This window comes from Meriones unguiculatus, chromosome 4 (assembly GCF_030254825.1).
Source record: "Meriones unguiculatus strain TT.TT164.6M chromosome 4, Bangor_MerUng_6.1, whole genome shotgun sequence".
Taxonomy (NCBI): domain Eukaryota; kingdom Metazoa; phylum Chordata; class Mammalia; order Rodentia; family Muridae; genus Meriones; species Meriones unguiculatus.
The window spans coordinates 21081980-21104202 of record NC_083352.1 but is presented as its reverse complement, the minus strand read 5'-3'; the positions used below and the strand labels follow the sequence as shown (position 1 = coordinate 21104202).

The 22223-nt window shown below is 40.4% G+C and overlaps 1 protein-coding gene across 7 annotated transcripts in view; it reads left to right on the top strand.

Annotated features, from left to right (window-relative positions):
* Positions 1-10620: 10620 nt before the first annotated feature.
* Positions 10621-22223, top strand: part of Unc5d (unc-5 netrin receptor D) — a 547003-nt gene continuing 535400 nt past the window's right edge. For 4 of the 7 annotated variants that reach the window (XM_060381571.1, XM_060381568.1, XM_060381570.1 and 1 more), the window contains exon 1: positions 10622-11010. In XM_060381571.1, the coding sequence (XP_060237554.1) occupies positions 10914-11010 (97 nt within the window). In that variant the 5' untranslated portion in view covers positions 10622-10913. Of the gene's footprint in view, positions 11011-22223 lie in introns of all 7 variants that reach the window. The other 3 variants (XM_060381572.1, XM_060381573.1, XM_060381574.1) reach the window with 2 other exon arrangements.

Genomic DNA, 22223 nt, shown 5'->3' with positions numbered 1-22223 from the left:
TATATAACTTCTAAAAGATCCATTGTAGTACGTATAATTTGTGTATTGAAAACCAACAGACATTGCATGGTGGAGTAATTTCTCACCATTTGAATAGACCCAGAAAGTTATGACTCAAAACAAAACATTTCCTACTACTGTTCTTATTCACTGTTCCTTCATTTTTACCAAAGGTAATCTCTATTTTCACACCAAGGGATACATTAGATATTTTTAAAAGAAGAAGACAATGCTGCCACTCCTGATGAAACCTAATTGACTAGGATCAGAAGGAGGGAAAAGAAGACCTCCCATATCAGTGGACTTGGGGAGGGGCATGCATGCAGAGCGTGGAGGAAGGGAGGGATTGGGACAGGAGGAGGGAGGGAACCACAGGGGGGATACAAAGTGAATAAAGTGTAATTAATAAAGAATTAAAGAAAAAAGAAATACTGGGAGGAGACAAGGAAAGGACTACAGAGGAGATACAAAGTGAATAAATTGTAATAAATAAATATATAAATTAAATTAAAAAGTTTGTGAAATTATCTGTATGAGAGACATGCAATTCTTGTTGTTGTACAGACTCAACCTTTATGCTAATAAGTATTAACTATATCAGTTTTCCATTGTTTTTCTTCTGTTTTTGTCTGTCTCTTTACACAGTGCCAATCATTTCTCTTTTGTGTGTTACCATCATCTCTGTTTGCCATATGAGGAAAGCTACATCTCTTGAAACATTTTCCTCTTTGGCTCAAGCTTTTCTGTTGTCTATGGCTCTCATCATTCAGTGGAGATGTCAGCAGCATGTCTGTTTTTGCATTTTATTCCATTTCTTTAAAAATAATTTTTGTTCATTGTTTTTCTCAACAGCCTTCCTTTTAGTCTTACATATGTTTTGCTTTTCTGTCATGCTTTATGCTTACGGCAACTTTTGAATGTTCTTACTGAGGTCCAGAGATTATGGAAACATTTCAACTATCATCTCTTCAACCACGACACATTTAAAACCTACTTTTCACTTATATTAAAATTCTAAATTTAGACCACTCAAAAACAGTTCTATCTCTTCCTGTTTGCTTTTTTCTCTGTATTCATTCTGCCTATTTCTTGAGATCTATCATTTCCATCACTTTATCTGTCATGCCATTAAATCAATTCATAATCACAAATAATATACATATTTTTAAAATTTATTTTTTATTAATTACAATTTATTCACTTTGTATCCCAGCTGTAGCTTCCTAGCTAATCCCCTCCCACTCCCACCCTCCCTCATCTCCTCTCATGCACCTCCCCAAGTCCACTGACAGGTGAGGTACTCCTCCCCTTCCATTTGACCCTAGTATATCAGTTCTCATCAGGACTGGCTGCATTGTCTTTCTCTGTGGTCTAATAAGGCTATTCTCCCCTAAAGGGAGGTGATCAAAGAGCCAGCCACTGAGTTCATATCTGAGACAGCCCATGTTCCCTTTACTAGGGTAACCGCTTGGATATTAAGCTGCCATGGGCTACATCTGTGCAGGGGTTCTAGGTTATCTCCATGTCTGGTTATTGGTTGAAATATCAGTCTCAGAAAAGACCCCAGATTTTTTGGTTCTGTTGCTCTCCTTGTGGAGCTCCCGTCCCCTCCAGGTCTTTTATCTCACCTTCTTTCATAAGAGTCCCTGCACTTTGCCCAAAGTTTGACTAGGAGTCTCAGCATCTGCTTTAATCCCCTGCTGGGTAGAGTCTTTCAGAGGCCCTCTGTAGTAGGCTCCTGGCCTGTTCCCTGTTTTCTGCCTCTTCTGATGTCCATCCCATTTGCCTTTTTGAATGAGGATTAAGCATCTTACCCAGGGTCCTCCATCTTGCTTAGCTTCTTTAGGTGTACAACTATTATATTTTTAAATCTTGAAACTAGGCATATGAAAATTTATATATTTTTCTAGTTTGCTGTTGTTTTTCCATAATTTGATATAAGCCATAAAGTATTACTTATATTAATAATACTTTAATTTACATTTGGTAAAGAAACTCAATCTTTTATGGGTGAAAAGTATTTTAACATTTTTACCTTAGGTTTAGTCAGATTAATTTTATATTGGTATAGCTGTTTTATTTATTTATTTATTTATCTTAATTTCTTTTTTATTTTTATTTTTTATTGTTTATTATTATTAGTTACATTTTATTAACTCTGTATCCCAGCTGTATCCTGCTCCCTTATTCCCTCCCAATCCCATCCTCCCTCCCTCAGCTTCTCCCTGCCCCTTTCCAAGGACCTCCTCCCCTTTCCTGGTATAGCTGTTTTATACAAGTACTCTAATGACATCACTCCATGAGCTTTAAACATCTATGTAAGGACAATGAAAAGAATCTGTTGTCATTTCTTATTTTAAAGGTAACATGTATTGCAAAAAGAAGTTGATGATTAATAATCCTTTCTATTGCTGTGTCAATATGTGATTCTTTTGCTATGTACTTTATCTAGTAATTTGAGCACACCTTTTGCAGTATAAATATCTCAGCTTTAATAATATAAAATTTCCCACTTGTACACTCTAAAATTTATTTCTCTAAAATTCCTTTTTCATTACCTCTTTGGATGTGTTTCAGAGCATCTTAATAATTTATTTTCAAAGATGCTTAGTTCTCTTACGTGTGTAAAAGTGTACTTGCGCTTTCCTATATTCTAATGAACTATTTCTCTCTTCATTTTTAACAGGTTTGAGCCTTGTGCTATTTGTTTCAATGGTCATATTATTTACTCTCAAGATTTCTACATTTTCCTAATGTTTACATTTCTTTCATTTCAGTTTATTTAACTTCATTTTATTTATCTTTTAACGAGTGTAGTTTCTCATTTTTAGAACATTCCAAGTAAATCTTCAAAGACCTGTTTTCTCATATGATGTGAATTGGCACTCAGATGCTGCCTTAATTTTAATCTATTTTTAAGCGTTATATTGAAGTGTCCTAGAATATTGATTAGTATTGCTATTTTCAGGTCTGAAGCTCCTTTTATATGCCCCACCTCTATTCTCTGCGCCCGATGTCAGTAACTTTCTCCTCTTTGCAAATTAGCAGTTCCTCCATTTTATACCAAGGCCTCAAGTGTAAAACTAGGCCATAGGTGGGCCATTTCAGTCCTGCCATGTTGGTATATTACTGTAGAACATTATACTTGGACCTTAAGGCACTGTGTGGTTGGTGCTGCCTTACAGTGACAAGGTGATAACCTTCTGATTCCTGTTTCCCTAACTAGCAGGCTCCACCCTCAACCTGGATAATTCTGTCCCCAGTCTCTGGTTAAAGCCAGAGACCTGTCTGTATATGTTGTCAGGTACTGTAGCATTTATTCCCTGTGGCATTGCGTGACTCACAGTCTCACCTTCTACTGGCCAGAGTCCAGAATGCCTACAGATCACCTCTTATTTAGAACTTGCTTTCTAGCCATCTTGATTTTGAGTCAGATAACAAACGTTTGATATTCTTTTTTTTTAATGTGTGCTCCCTCATTCCTCCATGTTAAGCGTCAAAGTCTCCATATACTAAGGAGCAGAGTAAATGTATCATGTTGTTTAGAAGTCATATCCCTATGCCTAGAGTTTTTGAAGATACATTCAAATATCTCAGTTCTCTTGGTTTACACACACAAAAGCACACGCCAGTTATGTGCACATATGTCTGTATCTAGACTTTTTATGTATATATATAATAAATGATACAGCTACTAAATACATGTTTCTTTATGTGTTTATAAACATATGGGAAACAAAAGAATTTCACTGTTGCTTTCTGTGAATCATCTTCTCTCCAGAGACTGATGACCATGCCCTTTCAGCGAACCCTATCACCTATGTTCTGGAGCCAGACTAGCTGTATCTAAAGCTTATACTTCTGTTGGGGTTAAGAAATCCTTATATCTGACAACATGAGCAGAATATGTGGTTGAATAAAATTACAAAGGAAAGTCTCATAATTTTTATTTTCAGGAAAATGCTACTTAACTTGTAAAGTAGTTCTTTCTTCTTTCAAAATTCATGCCAGACATTTACTAATGAATGCTTTTTAAATATATTGCCTGATCCTTAAAGACATAGGAAATTGCATTTTTTTCTCACTCTACTTATAGAGGAAGAGGAACAGGTTTAAGCTAGTGGCAAAAAAAGCAAAAGCTTTACTTAAAATCTGGAAATGGATTTTGTTTGTTAAATTAGCATCTTCTACTTGCAAATTTTCAATTACTAACCATGTAACAGGTATTAAATACCACTTTAAAGAGTCTATGAAGGATGTATCTTCTCTGGGTCTTGGGTAGTATCTTACAATGTCTTAATTCAGAATAGAAATCAACTCAAGAGAAGAGAAAGGGGGAAAAAAACCATAACCGAATGGGAAGGGTTATATATGGAAAGGGATGCTTAAGGAAAGGGGTGTATATGGAAAGAGATGTATATGGAAATGGATATATGTGGGAAAAGATGTGAAAGGAAAGGGTTGTATACAGAAAGGGCTGTAAAATGGGAAGGGATGTATAAGGAAAGGGTTGTAAATGAAAAGGAGTGTATATCACCTTCACATTCCAGGAAACCTATTTTATTGTTCTCTTGGTACTTTCCAAATGGCATATTTACAAGTTCATGCAGTGAGTAGAGCATGTTATATTCTGATGATGGTACAGGCTGCTTCCTATATTTGTATGGACCACACTATTTGCTGTATTTTGTTCCAAATATTGCTGTACGTTATTTTTATGTTCAAATTTATTATTTATTTATATTTATAATGCTCTCTTTGTTTATTCATATTAAACAAACCATAGTCTACTCTTTCTTCAAATTTAATATTAAAACTCAGTCTGGTAGACATTAATTCTTCAGTCTTTGGTCTAGGGTAAGATGGACTGTAAAGTTTTACTGTAAGACACAATCACTGGGCCTCTCTATGTTCATATACTGGAAATTGAATACCTAACCTTGTCTTTATCCCAATAGCCTGTTTTAATTGGTTGACTTCAGGTAATGACCCCCAGGTTACTTGCTATTAGTGAAGGAATGGAGACCTTGGGAATGTGACATTGACCAGCTTTTTATATTTTTAACATGTGTTTGTGTTTCAGAATAAAAACCTGCAGAGCCATCATCTCCTTAGACCTTCACCCTTACACCTGGAGATGACAGTGTGGCAAGTGGAGGATTAATAAAGCCATGTAGTTTTAGCTCTTCATGTTCTGTGTTATATTTGAATTATAAATTAAAGTGACAATTATTGATACATTTTATCAATTAACTTTTCTTTTCCCAACTATCCACCAGGAGACATAGCGGCAGTAGAAGAGATCAAGAAAGACTGATAAAAGATTGAGTGAGTGACCCAATGATACCCCAGGGTGGAATGGAGATGGAGCAGAGAAAGACAGAACCAAGGAGTAAGAACCCGACATAACCATGGACATCAACCAGCTTTGCTTGCTTCTGTTTAACTGTAAGAATCCTGCTCAGTTTCCTTCCAGCAAGTCATGGTGTCTGCTGTTCCTCCTGAGCTGCCACAGAGGCCACCAAGTGATGAGATGTGGAAATTGTCGCATTTCTGATACAAAAGGCCAAAGTCATATCGCGCAAAGGTTGCCGGCTCCTTTGACATCAAAGGCTGCATCTGTTATGAGCTAACAGGTACTGTCTTTTTTAATCAAAGTTTATTATTTTGAAAGCACTAAGACATTAATTTTACTGCCAGAGACTTGTGTGCTTGTTATTATTTTTAAGTTCTTTTCTTTCGTCCGCGTCAGCTGCTGGACCTGAATTTCTGGGAGGCTGGTGCTCAGGAAGGATTTCCAGGGTTCAAATAGGAAGGCACATGTGCAGTGTCAGGAAAAACCTGTTTAGTTGGAGTCTTATCTTGGTGCCCTGGTGCCCTTTTTAAACAAATGTATTGGATTTTTGCACTTTATTGCTGCTTCATAGCCCACTCTCTAAAATAGACTTCTCTAATTCTGTCTGTGAGAGAGAGAGTTTACTTAACAAACGACCCCATATTGCCTTTTACAGGGAAGGTTGTTAACCTGGATTATTGTACACAGACAGAACATCCCATGTGAACTGATCACAGCTTTTAACTCCAGTTTCTCTCCTCAGCTTTCCAGCATGTTCATGAATCAGGTGCAGGCTGAGAGCACACAGTGCTGAATAAATGACAGCATGCAGCATGCAAGCGGCAAGTTGCACACATTTCTGAAACGTGCTGCTCTGCCTGAACAAGACTGTCCTGGGAAATGACTGGCATGCAGCATTCCCGGAGGAAATGTGTAAAATATCTCAATTAATTGCTTTGCCAAGTTCACCAATTGAAGTTGCCAGCTGTTGCCCTTTCGTCCGCTTGATTTTTAGTCTCCCCACATTTATTAGCATAATTGTATGATTAATAGAGACAATGGCTTTTATCACAAACATCCAGGAGTTGCAGAACGAGAAATAGATATTAGTTGGGTCTTCAGAAACAGTGGACTGGTCCAAGAGTGAAGAAGCTGCAATATTATATCACAAATGTAAGGAGATAACTGGTACTTGACCATGCCTAAGAGAAGTACCTTATTTTAAACCTTTGGAAAGATTAATTTTAACACCCATTAAAACTCAAATTGCCTACTAAGCCTCTGGATTAGGTAAATTTTAACACAGATATACATTGTGTAGTATTTCCAGCTCTTCTTGCAGGAAAACTTACAGTGGTCTTTAGCCTCTTTCTTCCTTTCAGCTGTCTCCATGTTCTGTGCCCAAAGGTCTTGGTCTCACTGGTTTCAGCATCTTGCTTTTGTTTATGTTTTAAATGAGTCATATGCTAATCATAAGAGACACTAACCTACTGTTCAAGCAGCCAAGAAATTGCACCTTCATTTTTAATGCTTTCATGTCAAAAGTAATTTTTTTCCTTACTAATGTTGTTTTTCAGTAATCTACATTAAAAATATACCCCTATGCCCACTTTCCTAAAGAATAAAGTCACCTCCATAAATTTAATAATTTCTTGAGAGCAAGAAGGAAGGCCACATTCTTGGCAATCCTTTCCCTGCAAGCCTTCCATCTTCTTTCTGCATCATTTAGAAGGTTCCCTTACACAGGCGACTATGTCCATCTTCACTTTCCTTAGAGGTTTGCTACTTATACCAAGTAGACTTTTTTTAAGTAATGTTTTCCCAAACGCACACAGAACTCTCCCTAATGTGCTGAGAACGGTTTGTTAGCTTGACACAGACTTCACCAGGTAAGAAGGAACTTCAGTTGAAGTATTGCCTCCAATTGTGTTGAAGTTGATGTGCTCACGAATGGGATTAATGCTTTCATACAAGGGTCGTTACCTTCATTTTTAGACTCTGAGATGGTGAGAGGTAACAGGACCCATAAGAAATGGGTCCTCAATAGATTCTTAATCCACTATCATTTTAATCTTGGGTTTTCTAGCATTCATAGCTGTGAGAAATACATTTCTATTATTTAGAATGTAATCACTGTTCAGTATTTTGTTACAGCAGTTTGATCCTATTAAGTCATACTGGGTTATAGTTAATATTACAGCTTAGCTATAATCCAAAATAATCTCTCTGGAGCACAATGTATTTTTTTAAGCAATTATTCTGATTCCAGAAGATACAACATAATTTTCAATGCAGTTGAGTAACTTGTATTCAAAGTCATGATATGCCAGAGTTAGAAACTGATGATTTTTAAATGCAGTTGGTTGTAAAATTTAGTCAATTTCTACCAGTTTGCAATAGAAAAGGCAGGAAGGCATGCTTTGCCCTAAGCCAGGTAGCCAGCTCTTGACAGTCTGAGGCTGAGTCCCCTGTGTTCAGATTCTCAGGCTAGTTTTTTTTTCTGCCTCTTCTCTCTCTCTCTCTCTCTCTCTCTCTCTCTCTCTCTCTCTCTCTCTCTCATCTTAGTGTGTGTATGTAAGCATGGTGTGTGCATGTGTTTGTGTGTGTGTGTGTGTGTGTGTGTGTGTGTGTATGCATGCACACAGGTGAAAGAGTGTTTAAGGCATGCTTGTAGATGTCAGAGAACATCTTTGGAGAACAGGAGCTCTTCTTCCACTGCTGGATTCCTCAAGTGGACAAGCTCTTGTTGCATTTACTTTCACCCACGATTCATCTCATCGGGCCCAGTTCTCACATTCTGTGCTGTTGCTGCTTGGACAGGGGAACTAATCCTGAGCAACAAAAACTCATCTGTTTTGTAGAAATAGTTATGCTTATCTATACAAATGTAACAGCTGTACATCTTTTAAAATAGCTGAAGTTGGATTCATGCAGGAACTTCACGTGTACAGCATAACTAATATCTAGTGTACAATATAGGGTGTGGAACACCCCAGATAACACTGAAGGTACAACTTCTGTTCAACCAATAATTAAATAAACCTCACTGAGCAGACATGCCTGTGCTTACACTGTGAATTTAGAATTACACAAAATGGATCTTGTTCTTGCTTCACAGCCATTTTCTTACATTGGCCTTAGGCAATTTACTTCTAAAATCAAGTTCACTGTCTTTACCTTCTAATAGTGATAATATATCTGCCTTGTAGTGTCTTCTTTAAAAACATGTATGAAGGCCTGTTCCTTGAGACTAGGATTTGTTTAAAGGTAATTTGTTTTTCTACTCTTTCATTCATTGTTTTCGGCTGGAATTATTAATGTCAAATTAGCCTATCTATTTTTCAGACTTCCAGAATAAACTGATTTTACGTTTGCTCCCTGGGGGGACAATAGTGAGAATTAACTATGGTCATAGAATCTTGGAAAGGTAACAGTCTTTCTTTCTTTCTTTCTTTCTTTCTTTCTTTCTTTCTTTCTTTCTCTTTCTTTCTCTCTTTCTTTTCTTTTCTTTTTTTCTTTCCGTTGCTTTCCTTTCCTTTCCTTTCCTTTTTCATTTCTTTTCTTTAACAGCATAACAGAAATACTCATTTGTAACAGGACTGCCAGGCATTCAGAAAGGCAGACAATGAATGAGTGCTTCTGGAAGACAGGTGAAGCATATTTGGTAGATTAATTCTCAATTCACCTTCTTAGAAGGAAAGGACAAACCCCTCATTTACCAAGATCCGAAAGTGATTTTCAGGCAAGTCCCTGCTAGCCCCACATTAGTCTTTGCTTTGAAGTATCAGTTCCCCAGAGCTTGGTTTTCTTGACCAGGACCCAAACCTGTTATTGGAGAGCTCTGTAGGAAATCTCTGCTGCTTCTTCTGATATTCACAAGCCTGGTGTCCTCAGAGAGGGTTGGTCTACGTGCTGATTGAGTAATCAATCTTTGTCTATCATCCTCTTTTTCTTTAAGAGAAAGTGAGTTAGTGCAATTACTTCATCCGCAACAATCGCCCTACCTTAAACTGTTTGTTCTCGATAGAGAGGTGTTTGAGATCAGGTAGCACTTTGGCAAGATAAATTCATTTTTGTTGTTGTTGTTGGTGGTGGTGGTGGCGGCGGTGGTGGTGTACGTGCATGTATGTTAATACTGAGGTTGGTAGTCACTGAGGACCCAGCTGGCAATGGTGTCTTTCAAGCCAAGCTTTTCTTCTCCATTGAGAATACCCAAGAAGTAAGGACCTCCATTTTTCACTAGCTGAGTCCTGGGGGCATTTTTACGCAGAGAAAAATCGTGGTTTGACTGTGGGACCCTTAGACAGGAAGCCAGCTGTCTCCGGAAAGAGATTATTTTTCTGAATCCAGTAGCTGACTACAGAGAACAGGATTAGGGATGGCTATGCCCTTGGCAGATCAGTTAAAGAAAGATCTAACAGTCTAATAAGGGAGGAGAGAAGATAGAGGGGAAATGACTTAAACAAGTGCTTTGTTCTTTGAAGAGTTTGAGCACCCTGCCTTCCTTTTTACTTACTACAAAGGCAGCTTCCAGGACCTGGATTGAAATTAACAAAAATATAAGTGACCAGCAGTGAGGCAACTTTTAAGAACTTTGGAGATTCCAGAGTGACAAGCATAACAGAAAAAGAAAAATGATGAGCTTTTGCTTTCTTAAAAACAAAACGAAAAACCAAAACCAAAACCAAACCTTGATCCCACACATCCTCAGGGACCCTCAATTCATTCCCCACTTCTTTAATTTTCGTATTTGGGCATAATTAGCACAGTTGAAAGTAATGGCTTATGATGTCATTTTTCTTGTTTTATCTCTCTCTCTCTCTCTCTCTCTCTCTCTCTCTCTCTCTCTCTCTCTCTCTCTCTCTCTCTCTCTCTCTCTCTCTCTCCACTCTCTCTCTTTCCACGACTGCTGGAAAAAAAAAAAGTAGAAGCCGCAGAGACTCAAAGTTGTGCAAAACGGTGCTTTCCTGGAAGCCTCTGTCTGCCTGGCTCAGAGTTAGCAAGCAAGACGCCCACATCCTGCCGCTGGGCGCTCGCCTCCAACAGGCCGGGCTGCTCCGCACAGCTTGCGGACGCGCGTCCTCGCCTCGGGCCGCTGGGCTCGGGCGCGCCGCCTTCCCGCACGCGCGGGCCCTCTGCAGCGGGGAGGCGGCGCCCGCACGTGCGGCGGCTGCGAGCTCACCTGCGCCGCCCGCTCCCGGTCCCGCCCTCCGCCCCGCCCCGGGCCACCTCATTGGCCGCCGTTCCAAGGGGCGGAGCAGGGGCGGGCCCGGGGCTCATTAACGATGCGGTCTTGGGGCTCAGCTTGGTAGTCCCGGACCAGGAGCGGAGCTGGGGCTGCGGGCCGCGCGGTAGCGACGGCGGGCGGCGCCGCAGGAGGCGATGGGGACGCGCGCTCCGTCCCGCTGCCCATCTGGTATCCCCGCTCCGCTGCTCTAGGGAGCGGCGGTGGAGAAAAGAGACTGGGCACAGACAACCCCCGTCCCCGGGAGAACCTACTAGGATTGGACCCCCGCCGTGGTGCCTCGCGGACTCCCAGGGCGTGGAAGAGGAGCGGTTCCAGAGCGCAGCTCGGAGCATGGGGACAGCGGCTGCAGGCGGTGGCTGCGGGGGTTGCCGGTGGCTCCCGTGGCTAGGACTCTGTTTCTGGGCAGCGGGGGCCGGGGCTGCCCGAGGTAAGTGCTGGGTGGACAGCGGTGCGAAAGGGAGCGGACGGAGAAGGAGCGGGACTCTCACCTTCGGCGTGGGCTTCCCAAGTTGTGCTTGCTTCTCTCCGCGCGTGCTGAGCTCCACTCGGTGGGAGCCGGGTGGAGGAGCTCCAGGGGACCACTGCCTTCCAACCCAAGTTTGCTCTCCGCAGCAATCCTACAGGTTGCTCTGACCCGGGTCCCTACCCTTGAGTGTCAGTACCTGCTCGTATTTCGGGCAACCTCCCCCCCCCGCCCCCGGACCCCCTCCACAATTGCTGCAGACTGGATAACTCGTTTTCACTACATCCCCGCTCGCCCTGGTCCTCTCCACTTTCCTCCCTCGGTGAGCTTGCCCCTGGGTGGGCACCCACGGTGATGTTCGAGAGTACCTAGGGAAATTCGAGTGGGCTTCAGCAAAGACTGCGCTTTTTTTTCCCGCCCCTTAGGGAAAGCATCCAAGCTGGTCACTTCGCTCTGCGCCAAGCCCCTCAGGCGACCCTAGCTTGGCTCTAAGCCAGCACTGGCTTTGCTTCACAGAGACCGAGTGGGTGCAGGAGCTCTGGTGGTGGTGGTGGGGGAGCTGTGTGTACCCTGGGTTTTAACTGTGCCTGCAGTGCCCAGCGGGATAAGCGGTTGACCAGAGGCTGCACTCACGGCGCCGCGCATCGCGTCCTCTCCCTGCCCGGTGCTTACTCCAGCTAGGAAGCGGGGCCCTAGAGAGCAGCAGGGAGATCTCTGTTTCTAATAAGCTCAGACTACCCCCCCCACACACACACCTCTTTTCTGGATCCGCTGCACTCCAGCAGAGAGCATCAACTTAAAGATAACCCTCACGGACCTGTTTTGAAGCTGATCACAGGCAGTTTCAGACAGCCCCAGTGCTGCGGTTACCTTTGAAATAATCCAGAAGGTTCCCATTCCCTGCCCTTCTTTCCCTTCCTTCTTTGCTGAGTGCCATCCAGCGGGCTTAGAATATGCAATTGCATTAAATGATTCACCCAACGCTTGTGTAGCAAGAGGTGGCACCGGGGCTGACTACCTCACCTTCTGTTCTGTCTCCTGAACACATTCCTGATAGCTGTGAGGCCTTTGGAAGGGTTGACACCGGTCTCAAAGAACCGTTACAACCTCGTCTTTATAGAAGCTAACGCAGTTAAGAGCAGTGATACTGCACTGAAAGAATTAAAAGGGTGGATAGAGGTTTTCAGCTGTATGATCCTATTCTGTGCCTATTTGAATTTCATTTCCTGAACTTTTTTTTTTTAATGGAGCAGGCTTTAAAAAAAAATAGGGAAGTCTTTAAAAACGAGCTTCAGTGATCCCCACATACTGTTACAGTGTAGGCATGTTTCTTTCTCTCGCTGGAAAAGCATGGGCTCCAGCCATTTAATTTACTACGGAGGACTGGAGACTGCCTAACTGCTAAGTCAACTCTGAACGTTTTTCATCCTGTTGGGGAGGAGGGAGCGGGTGCCTTTCCCACTCTCTTTCGCCTACATGAGGACTGAAATGTCTGAGGTTCTACTTCCCCGGCATAGCTTGGGTAGCTTGGGTGACTGACTCCAGGTACTAACCCTTGGAAGTTGGTTTGCGGAGTTGTCTTAAAGCCAGCTCAAAACAAGGGGTGGGGAATGCCAGCAGCCTCTTGGATGGAGTTTTGCTGGCTGTGAAACCAAGGCTAGCACCTCTTGTCTGCAAGCTGTTCTGTAAAGGTCTCCTGGAAAACATACTGTACACCCGGCAGGCTTATTTACAACAAATGCCTTGCGCAGATCATAGAGATGCCCAAGACACATGGAGCAGTAAATCTGAGTAATGCTTCTCTTGTCGTGTTTCCATTCACCTTTAGCAGCTTTTGGAAATCCTTCAAGAGATGGGCATTAAGCAGGCCACATAACCAGTGAATTCTCCTGCACCCGGTTTTGGACAGGTGGGCACAATAGAAAATTTCAAATCAAAGATGTTTGCTTGTATTAAGTTCTATCATTTCAGCAAGGTATGGGGCATTAAAACCAGGATGCAGTGGACTGGACCTGCATAGCAGCCTTGTTTAGTAGTCTCGCTGTGCTGTGCATGGCTGCTTGGTTCTATAGGTGATATCTGTATTTGCAAATAGTTTATGTATTTCTGAAGTTTTTTTTTTTTTTTTTAAAGTTGGAATTGGTCACAATGCCAGGTGTATGCTGGCCAAGTACTCCCTCATTGACACATAAACTATGGCCCATTAATGATTTCTCTTGTGGATTTGATCCAAGATGCTATAACTTGGTCAACAGGATGTATAAAATTATACTGTTTGCTTTGGTGGTGTAGTATTGTGAGATCAGCAGCATTTTCCTGACAGTATTTGCCACATATCCACTTCCATGTTCGTGGTACCCTCTTCTGTCCCTCTAACTTTTCTTTTCTTCCATACCTTATATGAAAACATGTAGAAATCTGAGGAAATTTTGGATGGGTTGCTTCAAATACACTCAGTGAGGAATATGCTTGGGACAAGGCTCTGCTGAAGGAGGTAACGGTGACACAGTGTCATTCTGCTTCTGCCTTCCTGAGCAAAGCTTATGCCTTTAGAGAACAAGTTTTATTCCTGCTGGTAAAATATAAGGATCAAACTCCGGCACCATAATTATTGTAGGTTTTGACACTTTATGACTTAGACAAAGGGTGTTTAAAGTTACTTGTGACCTGCCAAGTGCTAATTGAATCCACATCATGTCATAGTGATTTGTTTTATTCTTAGAATATGCTGATGGAGTTGTGATTTCCTCTAGATGGTACTGTGCAGAAGGGATCATGTCTTTAGGAAAGGCTAGTTGAGCCCTCTGATAATCAGAGGGTAAGCCAATAGCACACATTTAAGCTCTAGGGTCATCTGACACACATGCTCACACCCACTTCTCTCTGTTTTGTATTGCTGTTGACATTTTCCTAATGCTGCTTGAGAATGCTTCCTCTTCTTTCTCTCCATGTTGTGTTCCTGTGTTTCAAAGATGTAACTTGCTCAAAAGGCTGAAGGTAAAGAGGACCTCCCCTCCCAACTTCCTTTTAGATCTTTTCCAATTCAAAGGTTGCGCTCCTGGCTTGGGCAGCCCTGTGGCATCTTCTCTTCCTGCCCTGCAACACACTTTCTGCTCAAGAAATGTACCTCAATTCTTAAGAGGAAATTCATTGCCTTGACTTGTCTAAAAAAATGTAGTGAAAAGCACCTGAATTCTTTATGTACTCTCTTTCTCTGTGAATGACCTATGTATGAATCTTATTCTTCATATAGTGCCCTGAAGTTTCAGGAAGTCTAGCAGGTCCCTGGGATTCTCCCTGGGGGCTCTCAGGAATGACAGGGTCAGTCAGGTGGGTCTAGACCAGCCTTGGTGGTGATGAAAGCCTCACTTTGATCTTCTTTCCTAGATGACTTGTAAACTTGTATGTGCATGTGTCTGTGTTTGTATGTGTTGTTTCTGTCTATCTATCTGTGTTTTCTTTCCCACAATATAGTACCTATCTTAAGTTATTGCCAACATAGAGCTATATGATGAAATTGTTTTCTTGGGAGATAGTGGCTATTTGATATACTTCTCCACTGCTATTTAGTTTTGCTTTTAAACATTTTGAGTACAGACCCAAGCCACATATATGAAAATTAAATCCAAACATTTCACCCTTTCAGGAAGTAGCAGTAGTGGTGTGGGGTGCCCTCTTAAGGAAAAGGCTCAGGTGTGTGCTCTCTTTATGGATTATACCTTTGTCATGAATTCTGATTGTCCTTGCCACAGGCAATGAATGCCTGAGTGGCACTGCCCCTATCATTTCCCTTCTGCCTATTCTGATGCTAACTGTTAGAGAGAACAAAGATGGGAACTCTTCTTGTCTACCCCAAGTCACATAGGTCATGTAAAAGTCATATGTGCTTATTCTTCACTTTGTGTGTGTAGTTGAGTGTCCGTGCATACAGAGACCAGAGGATGTTTTCCTCTACTCACGCTCTGTATTGCTATTTTTAATTTTATAATTACATGTATTTATTCACACACAGATATAGAGAGAGACAAAGATAGAGGTTTGGGGGGGGCTCATGCATGTGTATGCCATGGTACCCATGAGGAAGTCAGAGAAAACCCTGCAGGAGTGTTCTCTCTTTCCCATCGTATGGGACGCAGCGATTGATCTCAGGTCAACAGGCTTTGTGGCAAGCACCTTAGCACCTTGACCAGCTGAAACATCTCGTTGGCCCACTCATCTTATGTTGTGTCACTGGGTCTCTCACTTAACCTGGAGCTCATTAATTTTCCAGGATGGTTCTTCATGAGCATCAGGGATGTCCTGTTTCTGCCTTCCCAGAGCTCTTGGGTTACAGACTCTCCCACTTGTAAGTGGGCCTTGGCGGTCCACACTCAGAGAGCCATCTCTGTCTTTTACCTTTCATTTGCTTTTTACAGTGTTATCCCAAGAATACTCTGTATTCTGGCATTTAGTTTTGTTTTGTTTTTCAAGACAGGGTTTCTCTGTGTAGCCTTGGTTGTCCTGGACTCACTTTGTAGACCAGGCTGGCCTCAAACTCACAGAGATCCTCCTGCCTCTCCAAGTGCTGGGATTACAGGCGTATGCAACTTTGCCCAGCTCAGTTATTCTTTAAAAGAAGGCATTTTTATATCTTGCATGTGAGCTAATTTTGATATTATTAAGTTCATAACATTAACGTGTTATTAATTGTTCTGAATGTGTTAATTATATCAATTCTTTTATTCTTTAAAATAACTCAATGTGGTAAGTGTTATTATTTGTAAACTAGGAAGAGAGGAGCATAGGGCAGTTAAATAAAAATCCAAGATTATGGAGGAGTTAGGATATGCTAGATTGTAAACCTAGTAAGTCTGACTTGAGAGCTTACAATATACAGTGGAGCTAAGATATGCTGAAAATGAAACTGGTCCCTTGCATTTTGTTGACAAAAGTTCCAAAATGATATCTTCCTAACTATCAGGAATTATAGAGGAATTTGAAGTAGCTTAAATATATCTGTGAATATATTCAGATAAATCTAAGAAATTTATGTTGTATGAAAACAACATCCTTCCAGCATTCATCGTAGTATACTTTGGGATTGGAGTCACGCTTAAAATGCTGAATACCACTTTCTAATATGATAGCTTGCTTTTTTTTTCTCCCTTCCCAGTCTTGAGTGTCAACAGAAAATATTACTCTGATTGAATACGCCATCCATGGAATGGCAGATCCCGAAAGACTATTTGTTGCATGTCTTGTATTTTTAGCCTCGTTTGCCGGGAAAATGTGGAGCATGAGATTTGAGAATAGATTGTTAACACGAGAGGCTGCTGTTTCTGCTGTTTTGGGTACTCCTGCTGCTGCTGCTTTTGCAAGGCAGATGGCTAGATTCATTTATAGAAAATAGATATTCGTTCTATTTTGCATTTCCACTTTGAAAGGAACTTTTAATTGTTTGTGCCACATTGCATCGTATGGCCTTAGTATGTGCACACACACGCCACATGTAGGTAATTTTCCAAATTAGGCGGATGTTACTGGATTCAGTTTGGGTGGTTCTGTTCAAACTGCTGCTAACTCTATTTTGGCTTGAGAATTCTCCTTTAGAAGTGGGCATGTCTGGAGTACTGTGGATACCAAGACTTTGCAGCTCAGCTCACTGCTGCTGTCTGCCTTGCTCCCACTACACGGTGCTAGAACCCAGAAACAGAACTGTTTGGGATGTGTTTAATTGGGCTGATGTGGACACCTGCAAGAAGGTTGAGGATCTCTTCTCAGACATACTTGGGAATGTTTTGATTTAGGAATTGTTCGGCTTTTGGACTTTTGATTATGTATAAATAAGATATAGTAGTCAGGGACTCAAGTCTAACCAGAGTCCATTCACATACAGCCTATCTGGCGGCCTGGAAGTAATTTCATACATTATTTTTAGTGTAGCTGGGACTTCACTAGACCCAATTTGAGAATTTTCAGTTGTGGCCTAAGGTAAGTGACCCTAAACTTCAGAGTTGGAGTGTTGTGAATTTGGACGTTTGGAGTTATTTCAATCAAACCTGTGTTTTGTCTCACAGATTGCATATTACCCCTATAGGACATAAAATGTTTTTTAACATTGACTTTAACAGGATATTGTGTCAAGTTCTATATTATTATTCAATGCGTTTTGTGATTTATTGCGTGTGTATTATGTTTGTGGGGGCTTTTGTATGCAAAACTGTGTATGTGTAGAACAAAATTATGCTCATTTTTTTTTTCTTGCTTCTTTATTCTGGATTAAACTCAGATCACCAGGTATACACTTATCCATTTAGCAATATTGTATGCCCAAGGTTTGTTTCTATGCCAACCTCCTGCTGTGCTTCATGAGTAAAGACACTAACAAGCTAAAAACCTGTCTTTCAAAGGAGATTCAACGATCCACTTTAGTTAGTGTACATGTAGTCATCCTGGTGTCTAGACCCAAGTGAGCTAAAGTTTCTTACTAAAAACTGGTGTTGCAGTCATAAACAACCTACATACATCTTCCTGTATACATCATCCCTATGTTTGCTGTCATTCCTAAAGCAATGCAAACACTACGTGGCTGCTTAGAGTACTGTTGTAAAACCTGGGTTTGCAGAGTTGGTTAGGCAACAACAAAAAAACCAATCTGTTCATGCTCAGTAGAAAATACTGTATTTTCTAATGTGTTGATGTGCAATTTGCTGAACAACTGATACAAAACAGATGGATATGGAGGGCCAACCGTATTGATTTTATGGCCCCAGATTCTGTTTTATAAACTTCAAATGGGTCTGCATCTCCTGGAATATAGTTATTTATAGTATAGTTATCACATGACTTCCACACTGCATCATATGGACAGGAGGGACCAAATGGGAAACTATCATGGTGACATGTGGACTTTATAGATGCTGTAATTTGACCTGTATCAAATGATGTGGTATCTCAGCTAGGGAAAACAGGAAAAGCAACATCTGCCTCAGAGAGTCTAGAAGGTAGATTATTGGTACACAGGCATGACAAATAGGATGACCCAAAGGCCAAACTGAAGAAATGTTGACTAACTCAGGAGCCCAACCACCAGGAGGATAGCTATATCCCTGCAAAATCCTTCACAGATTTGGGGAACCCACTAAAATACATATTAATTGGCTAAGTATTGGCTACATAAGTTTGTGGTAACATCTTAGAGCTGCCTGGAGGTCATGGGTGGCTTCTGCTAGGACGGTACTTACTGAGTAGTTATCCCCTTTATTTAAATTTAATCCAGCAAATCTACTGGGAAAAGAGGAGGGCACGTGGTCATGGGTTATGAAAGCTACAGGGTGAGGTGTGGAACTCACAAATCAGTGCTTTTCAAATGTTAATGTTCATTTGAGTTAACAGTAAATTCCTCTTAAAATGCACATTCTGATTCAGTGTTCTGGGGAGGGGCTTGAGAGTCTACATTTCCAGCAAGCTCCTAGATGATCCTGTGCACAGGCCATAGATAATGAGCCTGGTAGATGCTGAATTGATTTCGTTTGCAAGCCAGTATGAAGTAGGTTTCAATATAAGACTGAAAAATAGTCCAGTGGGAGTGTAGAGAAACACATGTCTGTGTTTATCAGACAGATATAAAGCTACTTATAAACTAATAGACATTCGTGGACACTGTCCTGTGTCTTAGATTTCATTTTGCAATAATTAGAGGTCTTGTACTGAATCTCATTAATTTCTTGTAATAAAGAGGAAATTGACTTTCTCAGAATTTGAACAGTTTTCCCACTGTCAGGTTTTGTTGAGAAGCTTTTCTAGCCCTCTTCAGCACTCCTTCAATTTATTGTGTTCTCTTAACTTAATTTCTATATACTTCAGAGTGATCTGAAATTTGGGGTAATTAGAGAAGAAGACGATAGAAGAAAATCAGTTTTGTTTTTCTTTTTAAATCCAGCCGTGTTCACCTGGGTTACTGATGTTCTCCATAGGGTCAGGATACTGTTGTCAAGCATGATGCAGGACAAAGGTCATGGGTTCACCTGCCTCTGCTCCTGATTGTTATTGCTCACTATTCCTTTCTGTCACCTGCAGTGGATTGTCCCCTAGCACAGTAGCCTTTCTGTAACCTTGCTATGCTATGGTATAAATAGGTCTAGGGTAAAATTTCTAAAATTTCAGCATTGTGGAAAAAAAAAAACCTTAGAAAACTTTACATGCAAAATAATAATGAAATATTTGAAAGTACTTTTAAGGTATTCTTCCCCACAATAGATTGTAAAATCTCTACATTCTAAGACTTCAAGAAAGATAATTGAATGTGGGTGTCATCACAAATGTCTCTTCTGAATTTTATTCATTTATATCCGGTTTGAAAATTTTGATTTTCTTAGCAAGTAGTCGTGGTACACATTCATGTGTGAGGTGATGTTTCAATGTATGTACCCATCAAATCAGGGCAATTACCATTTCCATCTTTTTATTTTATCCTTGTAGTTTGGTACCTTCAAGTTTCTATTGTCTGATTCTTCCACAAATATCTAATTGGTTGTTATGACATAGAGTCACTCATTATGATTAGAATTCTACAACTTTTTCGTTCTGTGTCCTGAGGCCTGTTTTACAAAAAGTTTCATAGTGTGATCACTCATGTCTCTATCTATTTTCATGTTGAACAAATACCACCACCACCAACAACAAAATCCCAGTCATATGCTAACTACTAACACTAGGATGAATATTTGGGTCTTCAATTGGTGTCAGGGCTTTTGCAACTACATTGTCGTGTAATTTTATTTTATTAACAAATAGGTTGATTGAACTAAGCTTGGATGATAGAGTCCTTCTGCTCATATTATAGTTGATAGGTGTGTGTGTGTATGTGTGTGTGTGTGTGTGTGTGTGTGTGTGTATGTATGTATGTGTACATGGAAAAAGACTGAAAATTCAAGGAATGAAAATTCTCCCAAATGCCTGCCTTACCCTCCTGGTCTGTGGTGTTAGATTTCTTGTGGTTTTAAGCAGAAGTGGCTTCCTCTAGGAAACCTAGAGGAAAAAGAGCAGTAGGAAATATATTGTGAGATGGGGGGGGGGAGTGCAGAAACGACTGTATTAAAAATAGCACACTGAAATGTGGATTAATTGGTAGGTGAAATCATTTTAGAAGCTTGCTAAGGAACCAAAAGCTTCAATTTCAGAAGAACTAGGTCTGGGGATAGGCATCAGTGGTGGGGTGCTTGATCCCAAAGCCATTCCCAGCAACATGCACAACCATGAGCGCATACATGTACACCCACTTCTGTGTGTGCATACCCAAACACAGATAAACACAGAAACATACATAGGTACATGCAGGCACACAGGCACATACATACAAGCACATGCACACACATGTCATAATACTCAGAATTGAAGTCAGTTTATCAGTTTGTACAGTTTTCTAAATACCTTGTATGTATTATTAATTTTGAGTGCATATGACTTCCCCTCGCAACCCTAGTGTTTTGTCATCTAATTAGGTCAAAGTCTCCTAACTAGTAGTTGAAAGAAATTTAATGACATAATGTAATAATGTAATTGGACTTCCAGAAACATTTTCTATAAATGTCTTTAATAAATAATTAACCTATCTTTAGGAAGACAAGAAAGAATATACTTTTCCAAAGTAGATTTCAAATCTAGAGAAACGAGAGTTTTGTATCCTGAGCCTTTTGGAGGGAGCCATGAATGCCACCTGTAAAGTATGTGTATTTGTTGCTCAAGTAGCAGAACTTTGAGCTCCCATCAGAAGTCAAAACAGTTTTCTGAAGCTTGCGTCTGGACTTTTCCAAAGTTGTTTTCCTTAAAAAAAGCAATCAGGAGGTTCACAGATTTTGCTAGTGTGAGGTGTGTGGGTGGGACGGAAGTGCTTGGGGGGGGGGGGTTGTTGCTCAAAAGAAACAGGTCGATTTAAAGATTTATCTTTGGATAAAAAAATAAATCCACCTGATGGTTTCTGAAGTTTAACAGTTAGATTGAGATGCGCATCGGCCTTTGGATGCCAGTTTGAAAAGACAACTCTACTGTATCACACTGCATCAGAGGGGACAGTTGTACAGCTAATTATTAATAATTCTCAAGGTGATAAGTGCTGCAATGTGTAGATATCTCTGCATGTATTATATAATCGTGGACTGTCACATAGCACCATTATTCTCATTGTGTATCATCAATGTTCTATGCCATTAGTTTCAATGGCATTAATATCACTTAAGCTTGAGATACAGTCACATTTTTTACTTGAAAAATCATTGCATGATGGCACTCCTAATTTCTAGCCCTCATCTCTGGCTTTCCTTGACTATTTACTATTTCTAAAGCCTAAGCTTTCTTCTTGTTGTTCTAATATGGCAGACTGGAAGGTCATGACCATAGGTACCTATTACAGCTTGGAAACAAAACATTCTTCCAAAAGGCTCCTGTGTTGAATGCTTGATTTTGAAGGATGTCTTCAGAGGTGGTACTTCTGAGGTGATTGGCTCATGAGGTCTCTGACCTAATCAATGAATTAATCAATTGGTGTACTCAAAATTGATAGGCTCAGGGGAAGGAATTGGAAAGTGTGTGAGTTGAGTTCTGATTGCAGGATGTAGGTCGCTTGGGTGTACCTTTCATGAATATATATATGATTGTTTCTATAATATATATAACATGTTTTATTTTATACCGTATATATAGTTTGTATATATAATATTATATTCTCTGTCTCTCTCTCTCTATATATATGATTGTTTCTATAATATATATTATAACATGTTTTATTTCATACCGTATATATAGTATGTATATATAATATTTTATTCTCTGTCTCTCTGCTTTCTGGTTGCCTCAGTTTTTTGTCATTGTGGTGTTCTGCCTACCTATGGTCTATAACAATGAAGACAGTTGACCATTGACTAAAAACCTCTGAAATCATGAGCTGAAAGTTTTATTTGATCTTAGCCAGAAGACTGGGAAAGAAGGCAAAAGACAATCTTTTATTCTCTAACTTGTATTTGTCAGGTATCTTGTCATAACAAAAAGTGACTAACTGTCATTCCATGCATCATCTTTCATTCTGGCTCTTTTTATTTCAAAAGTGAGAAGATTTGACTCACTTATCTTTTAAGTTCCATCCTGCTTTACCATTACATGACACTACCTTTTGTTTCCAGAGCCACTTATTCATCGTGATG